General features: G+C 36.7%; 1 protein-coding gene across 2 annotated transcripts in view; it reads left to right on the forward strand.

Moving 5' to 3' along the window:
- The window catches only part of CHID1 (chitinase domain containing 1), a 95835-nt gene that overhangs the window by 24711 nt on the left and 48715 nt on the right, over nucleotides 1-22409 (forward strand). For both annotated transcript variants that reach the window (XM_059474594.1, XM_059474593.1), the window contains exons 9-10: nucleotides 11400-11501; nucleotides 12705-12860. In XM_059474594.1, coding sequence (XP_059330577.1) covers nucleotides 11400-11501; nucleotides 12705-12860 — 258 coding nt within the window. The remainder of the gene's footprint in view (nucleotides 1-11399; nucleotides 11502-12704; nucleotides 12861-22409) is intronic.

The raw sequence follows: 22409 nt of genomic DNA on the forward strand, positions 1-22409 counted from the left end.
GTTCTTGTCTCATCAAAATACAGCAAGCATCCCCAGCTTTGGATTTCATATTTGCATATGTGAGGAAAAAAAAATCTGCAGCTTCTCTTCCTGTTACTTAAAACTTCTATAGGTTTGTATTATCAGTATTTTCAAGCATTAACTGCCACTTCTTCAAAATTATTATTTGAGCTACTCAGTTTATTCTTTATTCTTGCTGCAAAAACATTGTGGATGTGAAGTACTGTCTTAAGTACTTTAGCCTTTTCTTTGTAGAGCTGCTGTGCAATGAAAATTACCAGAATCTATGCAGTCTTCATTACTCCTATCCAGTAGCAGTTGATACCAGTTTAGTTTTGCTACTCTGCCTCTTGGAAAGATTGGCAGGAGGGTAGACGTGTTGTCCCTTCTCTTAGTGCTGTCGTGCTCTTTTCTGCCTTTCCTATAAATATACTTACATATTTCACTGAAAAGTAGGAAGAGCACATGATGAATAACTGCTCATCGACCTCACACTTCCTCAGCCTAATGCATGCGACAATTGACCAGTGTTTTGCGTAAAGAAAATAGGTGCTTTGGTCTTCTAGAAACTGATTGTGAACAGATACTTGTAATTACATTATCAGTAATCTGTCATCTTTAGAAGTTGCTGCAGATTCAATTGCCTTGCCATAACTTTGTGTATACAGAATGATGTGTTTGTTGGCTTGCTATTCCAGTGTATATATACACACTGTCTCCCTTAGAAGTATTTCTGGCAAGTACCAGTTTTGATGTAGAATATACAAGTAAACAGCAGGGTAATTTTTATGATAATGTATGGTAAACAAATTCAATGAAATTATAAGCAGCTTCTAACGTGTCTGTTTTGGAGTGAAATGGGAACTGTCACTTACTTTTAACATCATTCTCAGGAAGGACTATGTGGAACAGAATGTAGAATGTTGAAATTTTGGTAAGTAAATAATGCTGGATTAAACCAACAGGAAACATATTGCTTGTTCCAAATGAAGTTTCCAAATACCAGATTATGTCAAATAACTGTATATTAGAAAACCAACCAAATTTGTAGAATACTGTTTATTAAGTAGGATTTTGCTTTACCAATACTTATACCTATAATTATGAAAGGTTAAAATATTTGTGAGAAACCTGGTCATAATAATCTTATTTTGTTGGAATCACTAATACTGTTGATGAATTTTTCCACGTGTCTAATCTTTCTGGCTTTTCTTTCCAGTTTGACAAATGAGCTCACAGAAAAGCAAGCAATTCTAAAAATGGTGTTAATTTATTGTAGAATTACTAAGCATGTATCATATATGCTCTGCATTGGACAATCAGTGTGCAGAAAATGGGATTGGAGGGAAAATTTGAAAGTTAAATATGCACAGTTTCATATTTGTTGTGCCTAGTTGGTAATAACACTTTGCCCTCTGTTTTTCCCATAGTTGTCCATCTTCTTGTGAGTATCCTAAAAAAAAAAAACCAAGGGACTGTCAGGAATATGGGGAGTACAGTTACATATCAAGAAATTTTGTAATTGGGCCCTCTGCATAAAATTCAGCACTCAAGAAGGCACAGAAATGTCTCTTTAGAGGGCTGTCTAGGCTAACTGACTGGTGTAGTCATTTTTATTGCATGTTAGAGAACCTGTATAATATGTTTGATTTGGATCACAAGATATAGCTTGAGATATGAATTTATACTGAGGGGAACAGAAGACTCAGTAGGAAATTATTACTGATTACTGAGTATCAGTTACTGGAGCAAGTTTAATAATGTCTTCAAATTATGGTAATACTATTGAATCCTACTCAGTCATGCTACTGGGCTCATGTTTTTTCCCCGTATAAAGGCTCAAAGTATAGGTCTGTCAGTCACTTCTCTATTTAAAGTGAATTCTGTTGGTGACAGTAAATCTGGATGCATGTTAATTGCTCTAAACTACATCTGTTTCCCTTGCTGATGACTTCCCTGGTTTTGCTGCTCTTTGTTGGGCTGCCAGCTCAGTACAGCATGGCTCTGACTGCAGCCATGAGATGTTCCATGCATTTCGCATACATTCAGAAAGGACTCAAGAGAACAAACCTATTCTTAGAGCAGGCTCTTTTGAAGATTATACCTTACAATATAAAATCAATGCAACGAAGGTCTGACTCTACTGACATCTTCTGAAGCGAGTGCATGCATCTGGTTTTGAATTCCCACTGGGGAGAATCATTGGAATAATCTGTAGGTCAGCTAAGAGCAGCCAAAGAGAAGAAAGGGTGGAATGTATTCCTCTGCATATCTGTCATTTGTAGCTCTACCAATTCTGAGCCAGCTGGTGTAGAGCAATTACTATATAAGTTTCGGTATTAAGTTGGAAAACTTTCCAAAAAACAAAGAGAAGAAAAATGGTGAGCATTTTATGCAAGGAGGAATTAAGGCTACATTTGGTGTGTTAGAGTTTTTAAATGAGGCTTGTATGTTCCAGAGTGCAATCTTGTTTTGCGTGATGCTCTGCTGTTGGAGCATGGCTTGCCTGGGCACTCAGCCCTGGCATGAAAGGCACTCGAATAGTTTGGAAATTAGGAGAAGCAAATGGTGACACAGTGGATGTTCATTTGTGCATAGTCTTTCTTAAATGGCTTCTATGAAGAGACTGAAGCAATGTAATGGAAGCAGCATGAAAGGAGCTGAGTTGACTTTCCCAGAAATGGAACTGGTAAATACAACAAGTGTCAGAATTAATTTTTTCTCATTTGGTAGTCAGATTATCTGGTTTTGTCAGATGTGTATTTCTTATGTTGACTTCAGAGTTTTAGATACACTGTATTTTTAAAGTTACACTGTAACTTAAGAATTGGTAAGTGACTGGTCTGCCAGCATGCCTCAGCTCTGAGGACAGCAGTTTTCAGGCTTATTTGTCCCTAGCTGTCTGCTGAGATTTCATGCTTTCTTTTCAGGGCATATATTGCTTGGCATGTTTCCCCTTCTTGACTTCTGTTACTGGTTTAAACCAGATGGGCCACAGGTAATTAGTTTGGCTTCATGAAAATGGTGTAGGCTACTCCATGGCAAGAGCAGATCTGTGCTTCTCCCTGTTTGGAGAGCAAGGACTGCAAAGACAATGGCTGGGATGGGATGTTTGTATTAAACAAGAGTGCCAGCCCTTAATGTTCTGCAAAAATTCATTAGGTACAGAGATACCATTCTGCTTCCTGATAAAAATATAGCAAGTTTTCACTTTCAGTCTGTTAAAATTCACAGTCCCCCAGTGATATGAAGCACTAGGATTGTATGAAGGAACAACTCCCAGGGCTTCTGTGTTGTGAATCTGTAGCACTCAGTTACACTTTTCTTGCTTGTTGAGCTGTCTAGGTTTTGTTAGTTTTAAAATACCTACATTAATCTTCCTTATCTGAGAATTTGGTAAAGAGATTTTTGCCACTGAGAAAATTTGAACACATTCAGTAATGTGATTTGTGGTCTTCAGTAGAGATGTTGTTTATTTTGAATTATGATCTTTTCTGTGGACAAGGGACCTTTTGCTCTGAAGGCAGAAAAGAGCCGTTTTGCTCTGAAGGCACCTGAGTGTCAGCATTGCTGAAATAGGTGCACCAGAAAAAGACAGTGCAGAGGTAGGGCTGCAGGTTTTTACTTCTGAATTTAAGCTACTATTCAGAATAATAGTATTCAGAATAGTAGTAGAGTGCAAGTAGTAGTATTGGAAGGTGCAAATAATTTTTTAAAAAGTCAAAATAAACTATGACTACATTAATTTTACTAGAAGTTTATCTAGCAAACTCTTAAAAGCTACATATGAATGGATGTCAGAACTCCCAGACTACCTACACCCTTAGAAGGTTCTCCCTAATGTCTAGCCCAGGTTTGCTAAAGCAATTATCGTTAGAATCATTATCATTATCATTATCAAATGAACTGCTAAACTCTTGTGTTTCCATTAAAATTCTCCTTTCTCATTTGCTCACTCTTTTCTAATTTTTGTCTCTTGGGATGATGTTCCTCTGACTTACTAACAATAAGATGTCCTTTCATACTATGTAAGCAAAATGAGATTTGGAGATGTTAAGATGGGCTTTAAATGGGAGGGGAGGAACCCTCCTGCTTTTGTTTCTGCCCTTATCTGTTCCAGCACTTTAGTGTGGGAAACTGGCAGAGTGTTCTCTGAGTAGAACCAGATGAATAACCATGACTGGAAGAGTGTATGTGATCAGAGAGAATCACACTGGTTTTATGGAATAACCTGTGTTATTCCCTTTCAGTTTGATTTTTAAGTCTGTTTTAAGAGGAATAAGACTTTTGTACAGAGATTGTAAATACATTAAAAAGTTGGGAGGAGAAATTTATACTAACTTGGCATTTGTGTTGTTTCTCCTGAAATGGTCTGACCTTAACATTGTGGTTCAATGGACATTTTTGGGTTTGAAATGCACAGTCCATGATTTGTCATATTGATCTGGGTTTGTATGCCACAAGATCAGATACTGTGTTTGTATCATGCTTCACCTCTTGCAACATTTTGTCCTTAGAAAGGAATTAGAGAAAAAAAAAATCTGTATTTCAGAGGCTAGTGAAGGTACTTGAGTTTACAGTAAGCATGTGCATTTTCTGAAATGCCTGAATAACATGCATCTCTGCAAAAGCCTTGATCTGTTGTCTGGGAGGATGTGCTTACTGAGGGAGAGAGGTCAGAGATGGAGAACATGCTGTGCTTTTTACAGTCTGCATTCAGCTGCATGGAATTCATCCCCCACTACGTAGAAATCTGCTTTTGTCTACCCGAGGATCTCTTTTTTGTTGGTTAAACATTGGTCGTGTTGGTTAATATGGCTGTGTTCCTTTGACAGCAGGGATTACATCTGTAATTATTGTTCATGGCTTTGAAGAGCAGTATTGTTTCAAGATCCTGTTGCTGACTTGGCTGCTTCATACAGTGCTGTTGTAGACACACCTTAATTCTGTTTTTAGCCTGATTTCTGAAGTGACAAGGTGTCTGTAAGCTTTCTCTCTTACATTTTTCATCTCTCTGCTAAAGCTTCTTTGGCATTTGACCAGTTTTAAGCCAAATTGAGATAGGCATAGAATTTTAATAGTCAGGTTCCTGTTACTTCATGAAAATATGTACCTGGACAGATGAAAATAAAAAATCTTTTTTTTCCCCTAGACCCAGCTGTAAGAGGGCATTGTAAGTGGAACATCTATAGGACACCAGAAATGTAGTTGCAAAACATCCATGGAAACAGGGATTCACATAGAATTGTTTTCTAAGTACTGATAGTGGAAAATTACTTCAGTGAGCTGTCATTCTGAGAGTTTTGAAAAACCTGAAATGAGAAAGGGTAGTCACAAAACTGTCGAGGATTTTTTCGGAAAAGGAAATGGTTTCAGATTGAACTTGGTTACGCATTTTACTGCTTCATTATCAATGCCTATAATTGTGTGATGAACAGAGTAGTCATTTAGCTCTTTCTTCTGTTTTCTATAGAACAGATTTCATGCAGGAAGAAACAGTGAATTTTTATTCAGTGATTTTGCATGAACTGAATTCAGTGGTCTGTGTTCATCAAATGCAGTAGCATTATCTTGTAGTGCTCCTACCTGCAACGAGCTATGAAAACCAATAATATCTCAAGATGAAGAAAGCTTTGCAAACAGTGGCTCTACAGAAAATTATACATGACAAGAAAATTAAGTCATTACTGAGAGGCTGACTTCTGAAATAGAATCATAGTGGAAACAGAAAATCAATCAGTTTTCCATTATGAAGGCTATGCAAAGATGAGGAGACAGGAAACCTCTCTTTTAAAAAGGAGGGTGAAGGTGAGGTAACCCTGCAAGAATGCAGTTTGAACTTGCAGGGAATAGCAGTCAGTTAAAAGACCTTTTTTCTCCTTATTTCATTTTGAGAGTCATTGTAGTGAGACAAGAAGTAATTGAGAATGTAGATTCATTTGAAAATAAATGAAAGCAGCTTTCATTGTTGAAGTATTTTTTTCCAATCTTTCAATATGAAAGACTACAAACTCAAAGCCTTACAAAAATACTTATCAGTAAAGCGTTACTGGGAATTTTGAGACATATAACTGTATGTAATTTGGAAGATGCAGGTAATAAACATTCTAGGCTGTGAAACAAACCCCCCTGGAGTTATTTTAGGCATTAAAAGATAGAATACTAAAAAGAGACTCTGGAATTCTAGGCTGTGTATATGGAAATACCAAGGAAAACAGGTGGTTTCTTCTAGATCTGCGATGTTGTCCCAATAATAGGGATTTTGTATATACATGTGGCAGTGTGCCATTGGGAAATGTTGACAGATTCTCAGGAATGTGTGCAAATAAGACTTATGCTCTCAGGGGAATCATCGTTCTGTAAGTTCTGCCAGGTTGCCATTGCTCCCTTACTTGAAGGGAGAACTTGTAAAGATTATGTTGTATTCCTGAGGCTTTTTATGGGAAGGATTTCTGTGGATGTTATGTAAGGCAGCTTCTTTACTGTTTGTTAAAAGGAAAATACATAACAGCATAAAAAATGTCCACTTAAGGTTAAAACAGAAATCAACTGGAAAGGAAAACTCTCATTTTCTCTTTGCAATGTCCTTTTGTTCCTCCACCCCTTTTCTGCACACCCAGCAGTCTCATGCTCTGTTTCCTATCCTTAGTGCTAATAATTTCCCAGCACTGATAGTTTCTACTTGTAGAAATTTTTGTAGAGATTTTGTAGAAAGTCACCTCTCTGAATTCCTGATGTATGGTGCTTTATCCTTTAAATGTTGAGCTGGAGTGGCAGACACTTTTTAGATTAATTCCAAATATGTATTTTTACAGGGCTAAGTCCATATTTCTTATAAATTTTAATAAATACTTTGAAATACCGTAAAGAACAGATATTGTATCCATTAGAAAATTTTGTTGGTCCAAGAAATTTAAGCGTTTACATTTGGCTGGTATTTTAGAAATAGAATCCTACAGATTTTTCTAGAAAACAGAAAATTGAAGTATATGGGATAAATATCATTCCTTATTAACAGTTGTTTCAAACAAGAAAGAAAAAAATAAAGCCTAATTTCTTTGAGAGGTGCATTTCCTTTTCAATAGCAAGGAAAACACATTCACCACAAATTGTTAGTTTAAAATATTAATTGTATAAGATAGAGGCTACAGTTTGATTTTCCTTTTAGTGTGGAATTTTATATCATTACCAGTGTCTGAGCATTTTCAAGTCACTCTTTAAGTGACAGAACTGATACCTGTCACACTTTTCATGTCTTTTCTTATGGAGATTTATTTATGCACTTCATACTTTGCATTGGTGTAGTCTTGCTTAGATATTTCCCCTGCCTGAAATACACATGCCAAAAAAAAATAAACCACATACCTTGTACTGAAAGTAGACCATGAGTGTAAGATGAATTTTTGGATCCTGAATTGTCAATCAAAAAAGTAGTTTGAGTTTGAGTGATGACTCAAGTCTGAATACTTCCTAGCTTTGCATCTACTTTTCACCAGAGCATTTATCATTGCCAGGGAAGCTCTTTCATCAAAACATGGAAAGCATATTGGATAAAGAAGACATAAAAATACAATGTAAAGCCTGGTTGCATAGGTTGAGACATTGTATTGCACTGCCACATTGAAACTGATTTGAAAGGACCTAAAAACTCCAGTGCTTTCTTTACAATAATGCAAACCAAACCTGTGACTGTGAGGCCTGAGTAAGTTTAAGGCCTATTTAATAGTAAAAAATCCTCAAGTACCTCAGATTTAAAAAAAAAAAGGTTCTGGTTAATAGTGTAAGGCAATGGTTTTCAGCAATCCCAGAAAAATCAGTCTTGTCTTCTTGTCTTTCCTTTCTTCCCAGTGTCTGTTTCATTAGGGTATGCACTGAGTAGCAGGCTTGGTTATAGATTCAACTTATATAGTTCAGTTTTTCAGTTGATTATAATTCACATTCATGTATTTTGTTCAAACCAGATTACTGAAAACCTCCATGAGTGCTGAATAGCTATAGTTGGTACTATCAGGAATGCCAGGGAATTTCAACTCTCTGAGGATATCCATAGCTGAGTCTGGTTTCATCCCAGTGCCCTGTGCTCCAGTAGGGTCAGGGCAATGTCTGCAGGCCCATCACTCGTGTGGCCTCCCCAGGGCCCCTGCACCATAGAACAGTGCTGCCCCAGGGAGTGAGTGCTGGCATGGGATGATCCGGGGGGCTGGAGCTCCAGGGCTGGGGATTGAGGGGCTGGGAGTACCAGCTGTGCCACCCTTTCTCCATCCTGTCTTCATTCTTTCTCCTCCCCTCCTACATCATTATCCTTCTCCCAGGTGTGGGAGGGTTTCAGGATCTTGGGAGAAGAGTTTGGATCTGGTTTTGCAAACAGGCATGGAGGAGCCCTGGCTTACTCTAGACCAGTAGAAGTTTTAAGAGCAGATTTGCAGAGAAAACTCAATTGTTACACTTGTCTCTCCTTCTGCAATGTCTCTTAATCTTCTTCATAAAGTTTTAAATTAAACAAGCCATGTTAAAAAAAAAATCCCAAGTGAAAGTGGAATCTGATCCAGTTTAGCAGACTAGAAATATTCAGCAAACTGGGTAAATTATGCCAAATTCTCTCCAAGACAGTGGGATTTAGGCTTGAGTGTTTTAGCAAACAAGGGTAACTGTAAGTACAAGTTCTTTTTTTGTTTTTATGGAGATTTAGGGTGGAACCTTAGGAGAAGAGTTCAAGACATGTTTGTACAATGCTCTCAGGTATAGGGGGAGATTATCAGGGCTGTCCTGTGCAGGGCCAGGAGATGGACTTGATGATCCTTGTGGGTCCCTTCCAACTCAGCATATTTGATCATTCTGTGATTCTATGTATAATGTACAGAGCTAATAAATGATGATGAAGCTTCTGCCACTTCACTGACTATTTTGGAAATGGCCTTAAAAGTTTGGAAGAATGACAAGCTTTAGACTTAGACTTGGAAAGTATTACTTTAATGGACTTTGCATATTCTGTGCCAAGTCTCCTGACTTTCCCTGCTGGATTTCTCAACAAAGTAGTCAGTAGAACATACCTGCCCTTGAGTTAAGTTTACATAAATATCAGAATAATTGAAAAACCTCGATTTGAAGTATAATAGCCATTGAAAAAATATTTGGGTTTTATTCTTGAGTGCCAGTTTTCTTGACTCAGGACAATTCTAAAGGAGTGAGTCAAATTGTCCTGGTTTTTTGCTTCAATGGAGTTTCCTGAAGTGCATGACTAGAGCAGAGTTGACTATTCATTGAACTGGTGAGTGGTGCTTGTTTTTTTGAAGAGTGCTACTGGGTTTGTTCCAAGTTGGAAATTTATGCCCTTGCCACTCAGATGGCATTCCCTTGTAACTGAAGTAGTTGAGTTACAAAATTGCATTGGAGAAAATGATGGCAATATCCACTTTAACCTGTGGGTTTCTTCTTAAGTTATACATGCAAATTTCATTAAAGTACTACCTGGCTAAATCTATAAAGCAATCCAACTTGCCCTAATATCTAATACACATTATAATTACTTTTTATGTTTTTCCCTTCAGGAGTAATCACAATCAATTTACTGAAAATGGGTTTTGCTGGAATTTGCATTGGGAAATTGCTTTGCCCACAGACATCCAAGTTGCCATAACATTGTTTCAAAGATGTATTTATTATTTAATTCTTGTAGAACAACTGTAGTTTGCAATTGCAGTACATCACAAGCAGATGACTATAAAAAAGCCTGAGGTCCACCAGTAGGTTCCAGAAGTGAAGATTTTTTTAAAAATTTGTTACAACCCTTGAAGGAAAAGAATGAGATTTCTCCTTCCTGTGACCAGTATATCATTAGTTCTGAAAATCTGACAGGCGTGTTACGTGATTTAATCTGCCCTAGTTTGTAACCTGCATTTTGTTCACCTCTTTCCTTATGCCCTAGAACACAAAGTGTCCTTGTGAACTGATAAATGAATACTGTTATGCTCTGGTGATCCATGCAGCACATATTGTTGGATGTAGAATTTGCACGCTGATCCAAAAAGGATAAAGGTCAAAATATGTGATTTTTCTGTTTATTACTTGCATCTGTCACTGAGCATCTTTTTTGTTTTTTCATTTAAGATGGAACGTGAGTGGTTTTAAAAGCATACCTTGCCTAGACAAGGTTTGGCTTCTAATTTCCAGCTCAAGTAGCAGTTTCTGGTACTATTGGGAAAGTCTGGATTCTCCAGTCTCCCTCCTCTGCTCTCTAGAGGAATCTTGTACAATGCTATAAGTTTACCTCTTAAATGGCAGAGGTGTACCACAGAGTTGTTAGCTGTTAAAGTACATTTTTTTCCCTTCTCTCTTTTTTGCAATGTCCCCCTATATCCCAGATTATCTAGGACAATATCCTACTTCTCTACCTGTTTGTCTCATGTTAACATGCTTCAGAGCCCTCTGGTTGAGGACAGGGTTCTTCTGGCAGTAGCTTCTCCATTTTAGTCCAGTCCCATCTTTGCAATGTGATTAAGGTTGCCTTGTGTTGCCTGCTGTGCTGTTTGTGCTGCTATTTTGAAATTACAAATTCTCTTTGAAACAGATTCAATGTTTTCAGGCAACTTGTGTGAATTAATTGTTTCTATCTTGAATGATTGAAGGAAGTCAATAGCCTCTCTGAGTCCAAAACAGACAAAATACACACCCCTTCACCCAGGAAGATAAGGTAGATATTAATCCAGGTCTATATTTTGTAAATCAAGAGTAAGCAAGATAAAGGGGGAAGAATGGTTTTCCATATTTCATACCAAGATGTGCTGAAGGCATAACTAGACTTTTGTCTAGAAAAGGTGATAGAATGGATTTCTTCTTTCTTCTCCCCTGCCCAAAGAAAGAAATTGACCTGGTTTTGTCTGAAGAAAACAGTTTTTCTTTCTTAAGTATGGTATAAACTGAAATTGTTCCTTTTGAGGTCAATAAAAAAATTACCTTTGGTTTATATTTTTCGATTAACAGCTGCACCCACCTATTTATTTAAGTATGCCTTAGTTTTCTAAGTGTCAAAACCAGTTCAACAGCCCAAGCAATTAAATGTTTTGTAAAAGCTTTTAGAGTTCAATTGATTGCCACCTAAGGCAATTTGATTAGTCCACAGCCCTTATAATCACTACTGTAACCATGCTGGAAATGTTTATTTGATAAGTATGCTGTGGAAGTATGATTCTTCCCACTGACCACCTACGTAGCATTGAATATTTTTTCTTAGATGTTTATTACAAAAATGGCACTGAAATGCATATTTTAATTTTTTTGGCCACCTCAGAATGAAAGACTTTTCTTATGTGATCAAATGGTATGAAACCTAAACAAGAGAATAAGCCTTGTCATGGTTGTAATTTATCTCTTCCTGTTTCTGCTTTGCTTTGTTTTGGAAGGACCAACCAGCCAGGAATGTTCACAAAGAGAGAATTTGATCAGTTGGCCTCAGCAGTAGACAGCTTCAGTCTCATGACGTACGACTATTCAGCACCACATCGGTAAGATTCCATCTGACACCAGAAAGAGCATTGAAGGAGCTAATTCCTACTGAGGTCTGGTAAATCCACAGATCTACCACTTCTAGTAAAGTGGGTAGTGCTTTGTTCTTGTATGATACTAAAGTTCTGGGTTAGTAATTAAAATAGACAATTTGTACAGAAGCTCAAAACTAAGTACATTTTTAACAGCAATGTGTATCTGGACTTTGGATATTATGAAAGACTTTGTACTCCAGCTAAAAAGACATTATTTTAAAAGGATAACTTACTCTTTTCCAGGCTAAATAACTCTTTTTGAGTTATTTAGCACAGTTCTGCAGGATAGGTCCACTAATAATCTACTAATAATAACATTGTCAAACAAATTAGTTTTAAACAATTGATGCTTCATTTGCCTTTAAATATGAGCACAGTTCCCAGCAACTTTGCTCTGCTGTATTAGCATGTTGAGTTTTAATGGCACAGGTATCATGAAGGCTTTGAGGCAGATGATTAGTAGGGAGTAGCAGATGTTGGTATTTGTAAGACTGGGATTACCTCTTCCTGTTACCATGCTAGAGAGTGCCTTTTGTCATGTTAATGTTTGAGCCAGAGCCTGCTCTCTTCTCCAGTGAGGTAGGAATGGAATGAGCACAATATCCTAATGTTATGTGTATGGCAATTCAATTACTCTGTGTATTAAGGCTATGCTCTTTTTTTTCCTGTAGGTTTTTGTTTGGTACTTTGTAGGTTTTTTTCCCATAAATAAGTGTTACACAATTTTGCTTAATAGTCACTAATTTTATAGTTCTTTCTGTGAGTAAATGGTCAATTTTGTTCCAGTATGTTTTGCCAGATTGCTGCAAAAACATTGAGGAAAAAAACTGAAGTCATACAGAATTTTGAATTATAGCATATGCATTGTGCAAGACCCAGTAGCAATGTGCTAGGGGGAAACATTTTCTTACCTCTAGGAAGGAATTGTGTGTCTCTTCACCTTAGAATTGAATCAAAAAGTCAAGAGTGCGGCAATCATGTTTTGTATATCAGCACTTCAAGCTACAGAAGAATGTGCATTTAACATTGATAGAATTATAGGTTCATCTTCACTGATTTTTGTGTGCCAGAATTTTCTTTTTACAATTACACTGGTCAAAAAGAGAAGGCTAAGTGTGAACATGTACTTTTTCTGACAGTCTGTTTGATTTTTTGCTAAATTGATAGACCTGGTCCAAATTCCCCCCTTCCCTGGGTGCGAGCTTGTGTTGAAGTACTGGATCCTGATTCAAAATGGAGGAATAAAATACTTTTAGGACTGAATTTCTATGGCATGGACTATTCTGCTTTGGGAACTTCTGGGGAGCCAATCCTTGGCAGCAGGTATGACTTCTCTGGATTTTAAGCACTTCTGTATGATGTATTCTCACAAAAATTAGAAGTTCACAAGTAGTCTTATTTAGAAATATGGATGAGTTAGCAACACAGAAATGGCAAAAGTGATAAATCTGCACATGCAATAGTGGCTCACCAGTTAGGGTAAGACCTGTAACTTTCTTCCCTGTACAGAAATGCAGATAGATGGCACAGTTATCCTGTCAGAGCTCATATGCAAAAATGGTTTGTGTAGTTTTCCCTCTTTCCTCTATTCATGCTTATACATGCAGGTTGCCATCTTTGTGTTAAAAATGTTCTGCAGTATTGTCTTATGCTCTGCATCATTTTGGGGGTTCCTGCAGTTGTCCTAATGATTCTCTCTCTCAGCTCCTGAAGTTGTTACTTGTTACTTTGAAATTTGATAATGATTTCCAGCAGCAATCTTTCAGTGCTGATCTCTGAATCAGACTGAATAACAGAAAAGGGGAAAATAAAGCCACTGTTTATAGTGAAAGGTATTTAGCAAGTACTCCAGAATGACTTCTGAAAAATTGGTGGTGATGGTTAGGCAGGAAGAATACTCAATAATCAAAGCATTGTTGATTTACAGACTTCATTATACAAGCTCATCAAAATTATGTAGCTTCGCTGTAATATTAACAGCTCCTTTTGCAAATGGAGTGTAGCACTATCTAGCAGAATAAAAGGTTCTTGTTTTTTTCTGAACTGCAGCTTTTGAAATTAAGTTTCCACTTGAAAAACACTGTGCACTAGGATGGCATTTACTTTTTGTAGATTCTTCTGGACTATGTTATAATATTAATTCATGTTGCTTTTTAATTGTTGGCAAAAATACCCTAGCCAAGAGTCATGTATAAAACTTTAATCTTTGTAAGTTTTACTTTTTTAAAAAAGTTTTTTAAGTTTTACTGAAAGAGGCTATTTACCTAGTAAGACACTGGTGCACAGTACGGTTCTGTTAACATATTCTTCACTGACAGATCATGAGATTGTAGTTTTCCAGGTATTTACCAGAAGCAAGGTTCTGGACAAAGTCTTTAAGAGGCTTTTAATTTATGCATAAAACACATCAATTTTCCCTTTGCTGTGTTACCTGTTGGTCAGTGGTTATGTTTATTTTTCCAGAAATATAGCTCTAAGCATCCACAGTTGTATATGTCCTGTAATAACGTAAAAGTAGAATAGACTCAAAGTAAAATAGCTTCAAAATAGGCCAAGCTTCTGACATAAAGAGCAGCAAAAAGGGGGTTTTAGTGTAAAATAAGCTTTCTGCTGCTTGATTGGTATCAGGCCATTTGTAAGGAAGTCTTTTGACCTGCAAAAAGTGCTGAAGGATTGATGCATTTCACCTTTATGGCACTGTCCATATGATGTAGTGATAGTGAAGCTGAGCTAAAGTACTGGTATTAAAATTAATTCAAAGTCTGTTCATTTAAGTGCAGTCTGGTGTGTGTCAGCTTCTTTGTTGTAGACTTCTGCTCAAGTTTTTGCATAGGAAATTTATTGCAAGTACAAGTCTCCAGCATGTCAGTGCTCCTTGGCACACAGTAAGGTGTACCATTTCTTCTTGAAACATATTCATTGGAATCTGATTTTCTTTAAGAAGAGAGATGAAGAATTGAAAGATTCAGTGGCAAAATGTGTATTCTCAAGTTGTTTGATGTCAGTGTATTATGCATCTTAATTGATTATTAGCAAAGCGTAAAGAATTGCATGCAGAATGCAGAAATCTATGCTGCTCTCAAGTTCATGTTTTTCTTTAGGATAGGAATTATGTGATGGAAAGAGATGCTGAACATAGGTGGATTTCATTCACTACATATATTTTTCAGTCCAGAAATTCATGAAATAACTTACAATAGAACTCCTATTTGCATAACATATTATTTGGCAGTGTTTTTTTATTTCAGAATGTAATATAAAGGTAGAAGGTAGAAGGTATACTTGCAAAGATGTAGAGCCTTTCCATGTAATATCCTGTTTCCTCCATACAGACAATTAGAAGTAATAGGTATATATGTATATGCTTGCATATACATATATATCTATATAGATATATCTCAAGATTAAATTAAATGCAAACAATTTCTCTCTTACAGCAGCACAATGTAGTTTGTCCTTGGGTATTGTTACAGTAAGAACTACAATTTATATTTGCAGCAACAATTTCTTTCTTAAAGCTCAGTCACAACTATTACTTATTAATACAATGAGTCAATCACAGAGATTAGAGCACTTTGTGGTGCTTTAATCAACCAAGTACTGTTTGGTTAGCTGCAGGGAAGCTGCATTTCTGAGTATATTTCATTGTGACATAATTTTTATGAAATCCTAAGCTGGAAATAAAGGTGTTCTGTTTGTGATTCTTCAAATCACCTGTAGTGCTTCTGGCAATGTTTTCTCTCCTCTGGCTGTCAAGAATCAGGTGTCTGAATTGTTAAGATGCAGAGATGCAGTCATTCTAACTTTCCACTCTATTAAAATCCTGTCAGAACATAACCATCTGGTGCTGCTTCCCTGCTTTTCTAGTGATCACCTTGTTCCAGCATGTCCTCTGTTGATACTGTGACCTGACAGTATTTCCTCTTCACCTCACAAGTGTATGTCTTGGGTAAATAATATTTGCAGTATACTCTGAAGCTGAAGAAATGGGTTAGTCTTTCTGAGAGATCTTTGATCCTTTTTGAGACCTGCAGTAGGTCAGCAAGCCTCTCAATCTCACAAGCTTCTGACTTCCAATGTACTTTTTCTGCCTTTAGCTATCTGTTCTACAGAATCTCTCTTAATCATTGGAACATTAAATTTCAGTTGCAGTTTTGTTTTGCCTTCTCATGGGAGGTTGCACAGCAGTGTAACAGTGTTTTTCATTCCATGTCATCTAAAATCCATGTCCATTATGACCTGGGCGAAAAGGGAACAGATAAACTTCATTGCTAGCTGTGAATTAAAAGCAATATAAATCAAAAGCTGTCAGGGGGCAATGGTGTCACTTGTGTTTAATAAATCAGAATTCTTTATTGAGCCCCTCCCTGCTAAGTTTCTTGTGATAATGTCATTTTGTCCTTTTTTTTATAGTGTTGGAAGAGGGAAGATACAATCTCTAATATTTCACCTGGCTCTCTGTAATTTTTGAATATATTTTGCCTTCAAGCTGCTTTTGTTCCAAATGTAGCCATTGAAAATAGATATGTGAATAACTCTGTTATTTTGAAACAATGCTGTGTGTGCTTATCTTTTATTTAAAGTAATCTGAATAAGGACTTTTATGTTAATTTTAAACATTTAAGAAGATTGATATAGTAAATTACCAGCTGAAGCAAGGGAGAAACTAATTTTACAATACATTGTGATGTTCAGAGATAGAAAATAAGATGACTTGCAAGCTATGTGAGGATAGTAGAGTTCTACTGAGGATTTCATTGGCTGCCTGCCATTCTGTAAATACCACATAAAATGTGGTACTTAGAAACAGTTAGAGGTGAACTTTTTCTCTGAATTATCATGACAGTGTCTTCATAAGCAGCAGTTTAAGGTTTGGGCCTACTGTGACTCATGATTTTGTATTATAGAAGTTAGCAAGAAGCTTGTACCAGGAACACTTTTACTCTTGAAGCAGCAAAGCTTTTACAACGTTTCTCTTCGTGCTGTAATTCTCTGAGGATTTCTATTACTTCCCTGTATGCCAGGATTCTGTATCCTGATTTAATCTATTTTGTTCATAGTTCATGGGATTTTGGGGAGATACTAATGTTTCAAGTAAAGCAATGTACCCATTAGCTTTGTAGGACTGAATAGCTTGACCTTTTGTCCACCTCTCCTCTTTGCTGAAGAAACTGCTAAGCTATTTCTTCTTAACTTGTACTGCTGGGTCAGATGGTAAAATCATGGCAGTGATAGAACTAAGTTACAATTGGGCCTGGAATCAGAAGTTATTTCTGTATTACAGATGTCTAAATATTTCAGGAGTGTTTGAAAAGTTTTATTCTATTAAGTTTCCTCTGGAATATTCTGGTACATGTCTCTTCCATGGTATATCTGTCCCTCCCTCCCTTTAGGAATGGAAGGTGAAACTGAGCTGTTAGCTGAAAGTGTAAGACTAGTTAATTCATGTAAGGTAGATAGAGCATCTTACAAAGTAAAATTATGGGTCGTATTTCAGCTTATCCAAATTTACCTTGTGATGATAAATAAAAAAAGATGTTAAAATTGTTCTTATGTAAAACACTTTCATATTTCTTTTGAAATGAGGGAAAGCTGTCTTTTGTTTATTAGGCAAATTATTGGTTCCCAGGTTCGGTTGTACGATGGCATTGGCTGTGGGTGAGTGTGTATATCCCAGTGAATCTGCTTTAAAAAACTGGTCAGTTGTGATGTACATTTTAAATGGTGGGCATATTATTGTGAAATATGCTCTACTCCATCTGCCATGGTGTTTTTAAATAGTAAATTTGCTACAGGCAATATTTAGGCAGTTAAATATTGACAAAATAATAAGGATGCTGTTCTTTACTGTCTTGTCGTACTCCAGCCATTAGAAGATAGCATGATAAAATTAGGAAAAATAATTCTGTGGTTTAAAACTAAGAGCCAGAAACCTTTACTGTAAGCTAAATTTACTTATGTCCTTAGAATTGCGTGTGGGCATTTGTGCCCACTGTAAAGTGAAAGAAGCTCGTTGCTATAGTAGATATTTTTGTCCCCAATGAGGGGAGTGGAATGATGAGGAGGACTCCATCTTATCAGAAGGCTAATTATTTTATTATACTATATTATTTTTTACTATATTATACTATGTTACATCTAAACTGAATCTGCCAAGCACTCAACTCTGCACACGCTGCACAGCATCCCGTGGCTGTCAGCCGCCAGTCCTGACACACACATACACTTGGCCCTGATAGGCCAAGGAAACAAAACACCATCACTTTGGGTAAATAATCTCCATATTGTATTCTACTTTTGCACAAAAACAGGCACAGTACACGATAAGAATTTTTTTTCCTTTCTTTGAGGTACAGAGAATGTGAAACCCAGAATATTCTTGGGAAGAATTGTGCCTTGCTTTTCTCTGTGAAGAGAAATGTGGCTACACATTGCTTTGGTAGCCTTCCTTGGGCTTTTGAGATCGCTAATGGTAGACCTAAAGGCAGTCCTAGTTCAGATCGAATCTCTTGAGATACATGATGATTAACAAAGACAGCACCATGTATGTATCCAGATCATTCCACTATGAATCCCTTTGCTCCCATTGCCCCATCCTCTCTCATTCTCAGGGCTGAAAGGGTAATCATTAATTTTGCCTGGTGCTGGCTGTCCGTCACAAGATACTCCTCATGTTCAGTTCCATTGCAGTTCAGTTGGGAATGAGTGTGAAAAGGACCTCCTGAAAATGCTGAGTGACTTTGTACCTGGAGCTGGGTCAATGCACTGTGCTCACGTGTTGGATTGTGTACAGGATAGATTCCTCTGGGAATCTATGGATTCTGAAGGCATGGCATCCTCTTTTGGAGCCAAAAAGAGCTGCTCCACAGCTCCACAGCTGCTCCACAGCAGCCTGGGTGGAGCTTACCAGCTACACTGGGACCTATCCACTGCTGACATGGAGGCATGGGCTAAGGTGTTGGCTCCAAGACAGCTGGATATATTTCACTCTTATTTCTAAACAGGGAGAGTTTGAGACCTTTTCCCAAAGTATAAAAAAAAAAAAAAAAAAAAAAAGATCCTGGAGTTTTATATTGATTGCCTAATTTTTTTACTAGAAAACTGGCAGTAGTGACATAATTCGTATTTTGTTCAAGTAGGTGCATTGTTTGATGTGTAGGGTACGCTTAGGCGTTTTTAGCAGACAAGCCTTTCTTTAAAAAGCAAGTAGCTTGGAGTTTTTCTGATCTTAAACTGATTTTTCAGTCCTCATTATCTAATTTTAACATAAATCTGTTCAGTGAATTGAATTGCCGTGATTGTTGGGGAAGCAGTCAGAATTAAATTCAAGTTTCCATATAAATTTCTATATGCCTTTTGAAACTGATCTAAATGTCATCAGCATAGATTTAAAAGTTGAAATGAACTTTTCTTGGTAACTCAAATGTAATTTCAGTTGGTTGAATTTATAGGAAGACAACTATATATTCCTTCATTTGCTAAACAGCACCCTTTCCAAAGTTTTATTTAGCAAGCTCTGAAACATAAAGTAGTCCCTGATAAAGCATGGTTCTTTGCTTTTCTTTTTTTTTGTGTGAAGTTATATCTTTATTACTTGGCTGTGTGTTTGCTGTCAAGCTGACTGCCACAAAAATGGTGTTGGGGACCCAGTGCTTACAATGAGTCTTTGGGGCTTTTTCCTTTGAGGTGACTCTGGTCTGGTCCTGTGAGCTGGAACTCATTAGCAGTTTGAGTGCCGCTCCAGTTGTTTCATCCAAAAAAAGCATCTGTTTTATGCACTCTGAGACTGCTCCACAGTGCAAACTAAGGCCTGGTGCTAGTTCTTATTGTAAAAGTTCCATCCTGATATGAGCTTGGAGTTAGATGTAGTCAGAATCACACAACCTAAATACTTCCTTTCATTTTGACACAATGGTTTTAAACAGTATGATGAAAAAAGAAAATAAGGTAAAGTTACAAAACATTATTCTTTGCATATGGCAGCAAAAAAAATTCCTCTAAAAATAATATTACATTTCTCAAGATTTTTTTTTTTTGCAGAGTTCTTATAGAGGGCAAGAATAAATGTGCATGTTTATTGCAATTCCAGAGAAAAGTAGCAATCACAGCAGCAAAGTATTCAGAGTGATCAAATTACCAACAGAAGGACTCAATATCCAAGTGAAGAGCCAGTGTGGAAATACATAAGATTTAGGAATAGCTTTGAAGCCTTGAAGTAATACTTACAGGAAATAGTAATGGAGCATATAGCTATACAGTCTTTGAAGTAATAGAAGTGCAAGTGTGTTCCACAACATTAACAGCCTTTGATTTGTGCAAACAGCTTGTTTATACTTGGTATTATACAGCAGATGATTGAATAAGGTTTCTGGTGATAACATTCAATACTGGTACAATGTCCAATAAATTTTTTCTTTATGATTTTATGAGCAATTTCAGTATATTAGTAGCACCAGCAAACAGAGTGGGGTTTTTCCACTCCAAATTAATTCATGCCCACATCAGGAGAATAGATCTAAAAATGTTGAGTAATAAATCTTACCTAAAATAAGTTTTTGGGTTTTGGGATCTAAAAATAGGAGAGTTGCACTTCAGAATGTTGCCAGAATGCAGTGTTGTTCATGACTAAAATGGAAATCCAGGCAGACTTTGATACTATGTCTACTAAAAATATAATGAAAATTATTACAAGTTAGTTATTTGGAAATTCAGTGAAATTTAGAATATGCCCGAAGTATATCTATATATCTTAAATATATACTTTAGTTACCATGTATACCCATATAGTTAACCATTTCTTACAGTTTTATGTATGTAATTTTTGTGTTTAAACCAAATGTTGGTTATGTTACACTATTTCAGAAAGAAACTATATTTGAAAAAAGTAAAAATCTCTCCATATACTGCATCTTTGTAAACCTTTTGCAAGTAGCTTCTGTCTTTTGTTATTTAACTGTCCTTAAGGTTTGGGAAGAAAAAGAAAATGCCTCTAGAGTGGTATTTCCTGTAAAGTTCAAGGTAACTGCACTGCCTGGCTTATAGCAGGTACATCCTCCTCACTGCTTGTGAGTGAGGATATTGAGCAGGCAAGAAGGTTAAAGAGGAGACTCAAAATTCTGTGACCCAATTTGGGTAAGACTGGGGATAGTCCTACTGCCAGCCCCTAATATAGGATGGGGGTGTAGATAGCAGATGATGCCTGCAATTTTCAATATAAAATAATTTTCTACAATGTTAAAACCTAAAGAAGATTGTCTTATCTTTAGGGCTTGTTTGTATTTACCAAATTTAGACACATTACTATTAAACATTTTTTTGTCCCCCTGTGAGTGAAAGCAAATGTCCCTGAGTCCTGGGCTTTGAGCCTCAGTAAATTAAGAAAATAAGGTGTTTCCAGCTGAGAAGGAGTTGTGGGTTAGAGATTGGTACACTGCTTCATACACTGTTCACTTGGAGCCATAAATCCAGAAATGTAAAAGTCAATGAGGCTTATTCATGCACCTCTTTGAATGCATTTTAATGGACAAATGTGCAGTTACATTTCACTGGATTCTGCATTTTATAGTAAAGAGCCACTGACGGGTTTTGGACAGTATTGAGCAAACTCAGTACAGGAGTGGAATGTATTTTAGTATTGACCACAGAAGTGAGGATACCTATTGATAATAATAATCTATTGAATTGCTCCTAGGTTTTAGCATTTGTGGATTATAAGCATATGAAGAGAAATCAATGGGTCCTTCATCTTTAGGGAGCCCTTTATGTACCAAACCTGGGAAACCAATATGGTCACTGCAAACTGCCTTTGCTGAGCCCTCAATGCCCAGTGAATACACAAGGAAAGCATTAGGGGAGCATGGAGTCTCTACAGTTACCACTGTCATTTTGACTTATAAATATGATGTGAGGGTCTCATATCACCTTGATTGCTGCTTACTTACAAATTAGAAGTCTTACTTTCCTCAGAATTTTAGTCTTTCTTTTTGTGGACACTAAGTCTTAGCTGAGTCCAGGCATTCTTCTTCAGTTTATCCTGGCTTTGTTTCTATGTTTGAGTTTGCATATTGAAGGAGTCCTGAACAATTCTGGTTTTTGTTGATGAAGGCATCCTTGGGAACATGAATTACAAGACAGGAGAATGGGTAGAATAGTTAGAGATGAATGGAAAATTGTTTGTCATTTGTAAATTTCTCTTACAGTTGACCCTGAAAACCAGAGCTGTAAGCATCTCTATGTATAAAGTAGGTATCATGTTGCAACTGTTTAAATCTTAAGTGTCAGTGTGTCTGTAAGCCTTGCTTGAAGATGCCATTTTTAGAATTTCTAGAACTATGAGTTGATAAGGGTAACAAACACAGTGCTTCCATTTAAAGGCATAGCCAGTATGGCAGTATCTGCAGGGCACTTTTTCTGATTTATACTCAGGAGTATTTTAGCTGGCTTTTTATTCTTCCTCACAAATCTCATCATGAAAAAAATCTGATGAATGTGGTGGTGAAAACTATCCATCAAAAGCAGCATAGTCTTAAGAAAACCAAGTTAAATTTAAGTCAGGAGAAGGTGCTTGCTAAATATAATGTAAATTTAGTCTTTCCCTAAATTTATAAAAGAAAGCCTTCTACCACTGATGGTAATTTGTCAAGCTTGCAGGGAACTCCACCGATACATTTCAATGTGATCTGAAAACCTCGTTCCAAAAATGTAGAGTTTTCATCTTGCTTCTTACCCCTAGAGTATTCCTTGAGGACATCCATAAAAGGTAATATTAAGAATAAGATGTGCCTGGAACTCTGTAGCTGACTGGCAGCATTTATTTAGCAAGTGTATTAAGAGTAGTTGAAAATCTGTGGGTTTTTAAAGCAAAAATCTGAT

Source organism: Ammospiza nelsoni, chromosome 6, assembly GCF_027579445.1.
Source record: "Ammospiza nelsoni isolate bAmmNel1 chromosome 6, bAmmNel1.pri, whole genome shotgun sequence".
Lineage (NCBI taxonomy): Eukaryota > Metazoa > Chordata > Aves > Passeriformes > Passerellidae > Ammospiza > Ammospiza nelsoni.